Here is a 6,000-nt window from a genome sequence, read left to right on the forward strand (position 1 = left end):
CATCGGCGGTAATCACGTGACATGATTCAAGTCTTACCGTTTTTCCATGGCTTTTCCAATGTGAAATCTCGCCGTCTCAACGACACTCACTGCGTCAGCGTGGGACTGCATGATTTTGAGACAATGGACCGTACGAAAGCAACCGGTATCACTACTCTCCTGCTGAACAGGGCTGAGCGGCCTCTTCACCGTGAAGCTACCGTAGAATGTCACAAAAATGAGGCTCCGGCTTGCATAACTGGTACCTTGAGATTGGCGCATCGAAAGCTGTAATGCCGCTGGCACGCCTTTAGGCAGGTGGCAGCGGTGGCCAAATCATTGTACTCGTATCTAAGCCCACCCTCCACTTTCGCACATCTTTTTGTTTTTTTAATATTGGCTTAGATACAAGTATATACGGTATTTCTCGAGCAGGCATGTGCTTCGGTAGAGCAACTTCCACAGTGTTGTCAAAAAAAGTCACCGAGTCCGACGCAATTTGTAAATTGCAGTGTGCATCGCAAATATGTGACTCAATTTCTGAAAGTGGTCAAATATGCATTTCGATCATGCGAAAATGTCGGCCACCCAGAGTTATTGAACTCGGTGGTTACAATTATGTGGTTGGTCATGGGCAGCCTTCGAAATGTCCCCATCAGGAGCACCTGACAGGTAAATTGCACTTGAACCACTGCTGCGCACGTGCTAGCTAGGCTTGTGCAAACAGTAAGCTTTAGATTCGAAGCGAATGAATCAATGAGTGATTGTTTTAATAGTTTCAAATTGAATTTGAATGGTATATACAGTGTAGACCATTTATAATGTGCAGGACCAGTTACAGTTCAGCTTTTTTTTTACTCCAATTTATCCTCACACAGAACTTTACACATACCACTTATTGGGCAGTTCCCCAAGATGAGAGATCAGTTACAATGCAGTTGCCGGAAAATCTGTGTGACAAACGTGGTAGCAAGTGGGCATCTCAAAGCCAGGAAGCGAGCAAAAACGTCTATAGAGAGGAGGAGGGGTTACTGAGTGAAGGGAGAAAAAATATAAGGAGAAAAGGCTTACCGAGTGAAGGTGGAGTGGTTGCCTAGGCAATCGATAAGTCTTTGCATCGGCACCGATGTGGCTACATTGTATTAGCGTCAATTTGCATAGCTCCGGCTGCCTGCTACCGGGCACGCGCAGCTCAAGATGGCATGTGCGATCCTGCCCTTATCAACTGCCCTTCACAGCTTCCTGTGTCGTCGTTATTGTGCTTGCCACAAATATCGCATTTGCTACCTCGTTTTCTATCGCCTTTGCTACCTAGGCCGGCTGGATTTATGGGTGGTGGTATGCGGCACTGGCAGTCACCTCTGCATGTAAGTTGTCACGACTGTGGCAAGTTTTGGCCAGTAATAGTTCTGCCTAACCTTTACCAATGTCTAGGTGTAGCCTAAGTGAAAAACAGCCTGCTCGGTGTGGCAGGCGTGGAGGATTTCAGGTTGAAGCCATGACGGAATGACGACTAAGTAGTACAGGAGTGGAAGCGCTGCGCCCATCTGACCTGCTGCACCAGCCTATGCTTAAAACGGCAATTTCTGTGATAATTATTGATTAGAAGTGTAAACCGCCAAATCTAGCAGATTGTTATCGCCAGCCGAGCAACACTGAGAGTTGGCTACACCAACGACACAGTCGCATCCTTATCCAGTGGAGTTTGGTCATGTTGTAGTACGGTTAATTCATTGGGCCCTTATTGCCGTGGTTTCCCTCAAAGATGGTAGCACCAACATGAGTAACTGTTAACTGTTATCTAGTAATACAGTCATATTGTGAAACCTCAATAATTCGTACCAGCAGGGAGCCCGGCATGATTATGCACTAAACGGAAGGGTGAGTTTACAGGTAGAACTGTGCATCTCCTGGCGTGCCCCATTGCTACCGATAAACGAATACAGTACCATACAGCACGTATTCGCAAAATTCTTGGGGCAGCATGCTCAAGAAGTAAAAGTTATTACTCTTTATAAGAATTTTAGGACCTTGGCGTATTGTTAACGTACCCTGCAACACTTCTTCAAGTAGCTATAGAATGGATTGACTGACTGCCTCATGAATTTACCGTCACAAAAATTTTTAGAATCCACCCAGTACAAGCAGAGTCGCAAAAATTCGTCACACTGCAATTGCATTCTTACTTCTCATTCCGGTGAAAGTGCTCGAACTTAAGCAGGGAAGGATATCTTGGGGAAACAAAATCAGGCGCACCTCGTGACCTTGAGCACTTTTTTTTCCTTTGAATACATCGCTTTTCAGTGCGATTGTGCACGTGGACAAGTCGCTGTCTCTTGCGCATGGCCCCAGTAACGTCCGAGCTTCATTGCACAAATCACCCAATGGCAGATAAAGTAGCTTGGACAAGTGATTTGGGAGCTTGTGGTGTCATTTGTTGAGAGAAGAGAGCAATATTCAGCTGACTTTGAGAACTTATTGTGAATGGCAGGCTGCGTGCTGCGCTACAACATTTGAATCTCGTATTCTCGGTAGCCTTGACTACTGATTGGCAGCGTTGTCCGACCATGCTCAAAAAGTGTTGTAGGAGCCCTTTAAATTTTAAGGGGGTTTCGCAGCAGAGCACAACTTTCTTAGTAAGGTGCTTTCGCCGGTTAGCACTCCTACAGTGCAGTGAAACCACCTTTGCAGGAGGTTACTTGCAAATTACTGTGCATATCAGTCATCGCGAATACTTAGAAATTTTCAATAATTTAAATTTGAATCGAACCAAATTCAAATACCCTACTACTCATTCGAATATTCAAAGCATTCAAATATTCGCACAAGCCTACTTGAACCCATTTGAACAAAACTTTCAATGCGTTGAATATTTTTTATTGTCAACAGAGGCATAAGTGAAGCATGACTTCCAGTGGTGTAGTCACGTAGTGGATGACCTGCACTTCTGGGATGGTGTGTTCTCACCAACTGCTCTGGCGCCCAGGTGGAGGTGTTGGTGATGAAGGCTCTGTCCCTGGGCCTGGTGCGGGGCACCATAGATCAAGTGGACGCACAGGTCCACATGCAGTGGGTGCAGCCGCGGGTGCTGTCACGTGATCAGGTGAGTAGGAGGCGTATCCACTTGGTAGGGTGGATTTGCGACATTCAAATCGGCGCTATACACCATAGAGTTAACTAGAGGTGAAGACAACAGACAGTGCTAAACTTGAACAGTGCATTTGCTCGCAGGAAAAGACTTAAATTCACAAGCTGTGACTGCACTCCATGGAGAGGATCCCTGAGAAAGCGCTCCTATGAATGTCACTATTCGTAACTGTTGACACATGCCTACACAACCCAGCCACGCCTTGGGTGTGTGGCACGAGTGTCGCCAGGAAAGCAACACTGTTGCCCAACATATTCACCCATTCTCAGAGTACAGTCGAACTCCGCTACAACGAACGCCGTTTCAACGAAATTTCTGCTACAACGAAAAATTCACGATTCCATGTAAGCAGTCCATAGGAGTCAATGCATAAATATTGTCGCCACAACGAGCACTTTTTCTTCGGTCGTCCTGCTTCAACGAAGACTTACGATGCCATTCCAGGCTCAGATACTTATTGCTATGCAGTAAACGCAATCTTTAACATTTCGATGCATATTTAGAGCCTGAAAATGTGTCAACTAAGTCTAAAACACGCGTTGGCACCACCAGAAACCGCTGCTATAAAGCCGCTGTTCAGCAAGAATGGGCACCGCCATTGCTCGATAGCGTTGGCAATGAGACTGCCCTGCTTTTGCCACTGGCTCGCTTTTGAGCCGCAGACGATCCGAAGCTGAAGCTCAGTTGTACAGTTCATGGTTTCCTTCACGCAGCTGCGGGGGCAACCGCCGAATGATGCCTTTTCCGATTCCGACACTTATGTTCGTGCTTGGCCAGTGTGGTAGCCAATCAGAGCGACTGTTCGTCCGCATTATCAACTAAATCAGCTGGCCGCGAGTGATGGATGATAATAATGGCATAGAATGATGCAAAAGTCGCCGCTCTACGATACCCTGCCTCCGTCTCGGCGTTGTCGGATGCACTTTGACGGCGGACAGCTGCTGATGGTAATGTCTTAATGCAACTGTTTGGTTCGCTCACGAAGGCTGTTTTAGGCATTGTTTCAGCGTACTTTTCACCATGGCCTCGCTATGCATGGGTGAAAATGACGTCGCAATGCTGCTGAGAAAGAATAGGAAGCAGCAGACAGTTTTTGAAATTTGAGAATAAACATTCCTTCGTTTTGCTAGCTCAGATCAGCTATACTTTTTCTATTTCACTACAACTAAATTTTTTGAGGGCCACGTCAGTTTCGTTGTAGTGGGGTTCAACTGCAGCACTTTTTTTAAAAGTGTGAGGTGCAGCGCACGCATGTGTACATGCACACACAAACACACATGGGTGCTCTCGGTACAATGTCACTTTACACTCCAGAACATGCTGAACCGACAAGACACCTAGTCCATTCTCAAGCTGTAAGACTCCTTTTTTGCATACCTGATTGAAGGTACACTAAAATAATTTTTCTTGTAATAGTGAACTATTCGTTCCCCCTGCCAAAATCGCCAGGCAAGAGGGTAAGCGAGCAAATCCACAAGAGGAAAATGCAGGTGACGTGATGCCTGTGATGTCTCCGGAAACCTACATAGCTACTCATTAGTAAAAATTGACCCCTGAGGGGCAAGAGCATACCAAGTTTGTGAATGAGCTAGTGTCAGAAAACACAATAAGACCACTACAAAATTCGTGACCACACCTGTGGAGATCCTAGTGTAGAACTTAAACATTTATTTGACCTTGAGTAATAAGCCTATTGTCACGGGGTCGTGACGTCGATGAATGGAGCAGACTGTAGTTAGAAAACGAAACTAATAATTCAGTCGAACTTGTGGGCTGTAAACTGAAGGGCAAATTACAGCTATGCACATTAGCCCTGATAGCGGCAAACAGAGCGTCCGCTGTCAATCAACTGTCAAGCGGTGAAGCACGTCAGTATTTATACATGTGCCGTCGAATATTCTAGAATTATCGCTAGCAGCCACGTAGGTTCCAGAATAATTTGTAATGTTCGCGAAATGGGCGGAACGGTAACGAAATTATCTACTAAGTCCCGAAGCTTCTCGAACACTGCAGGCAGGGTTTGTGCTGAGAATTACGTACAGTGTGAAAGGTAGTTGACAAAACTTCAGGAAGCAACTTGACACTGTGATGGTAAAATTAACCAGTATAGTTTTTACAGTGGAAATTGTGGATCTGAACTGATTCATTGCCTTGCTTGTAAATAATTTGTGGGATTTCCACCAAGCTTATTTGAGACTGCCTGTTATGTTATACATATTGTCATGTACTTTGTATAACGCCGCACTCTAATTGAGAACCAGTGGCAGTGTAGTTTCCACTTCGTGTCTGAGCTCCCCTCCAGCAGCTGTGAAGTTGTGTGTTCAGAGTGTTGGTCGAACAGTTCCTTCCATGCCCTTTTTTTTTAATATTCTGTGCAGATTGCCGGCATGAAGAAGCGGCTTGACGCGTGGAATGCAGATGTGGCCTCTATGGAAAAGCTCCTGGAGACCAAGGCACACGAGATCATCTCGATTTAGGACACATGAATAAAAAAGAAAATGGCTGGCTGGATTGCCCATTTGTATAGCAGTTGTCTTCTTGCAGAAATAACCCGAGTAGTTAAACTTGCGATACGATAAACACTTCTTGCCATACTGCCAATGATGAACAGTTCTGTAAAAGGCATAGGGCCCCACATAAAAAGGCCTGGTGTCACTTCTTTATCATAGTCGGGAAAACGCTTGCAGTCGAAGCTAAACTGCGATTCGGCCTAGTTTTTCAAAAAACGCCAGGCCTGCACGGAAGGCGGAGCACAGTCGCAGTGAAAGCTAGAAGAGCGGCTTTTCAGAGCCTTTTCTAAACACTCTTTGGGTAACTGCTTCAAGCACACTTGCTGGGTACCCACTATGCCATAAATAATCATAAATGTTGTG

General features: G+C 45.6%; 1 protein-coding gene across 2 annotated transcripts in view; it reads left to right on the top strand.

Annotated features, from left to right (window-relative positions):
• Rpn9 (regulatory particle non-ATPase 9) overlaps positions 1–5,651 on the top strand; it is a 224,197-nt gene extending 218,546 nt beyond the window's left edge. For both annotated transcript variants that reach the window (XM_037418097.2, XM_037418096.2), the window contains 2 exons: positions 2,966–3,082; positions 5,506–5,651. In XM_037418097.2, the coding sequence (XP_037273994.1) occupies positions 2,966–3,082; positions 5,506–5,604 (216 nt within the window). In that variant the 3' untranslated portion in view covers positions 5,605–5,651. The remainder of the gene's footprint in view (positions 1–2,965; positions 3,083–5,505) is intronic.
• The last annotated feature ends 349 nt before the right edge of the window (positions 5,652–6,000 follow it).

This window comes from Rhipicephalus microplus, unplaced genomic scaffold, assembly GCF_043290135.1.
Source record: "Rhipicephalus microplus isolate Deutch F79 unplaced genomic scaffold, USDA_Rmic scaffold_12, whole genome shotgun sequence".
In the NCBI taxonomy this organism is placed as follows: domain Eukaryota; kingdom Metazoa; phylum Arthropoda; class Arachnida; order Ixodida; family Ixodidae; genus Rhipicephalus; species Rhipicephalus microplus.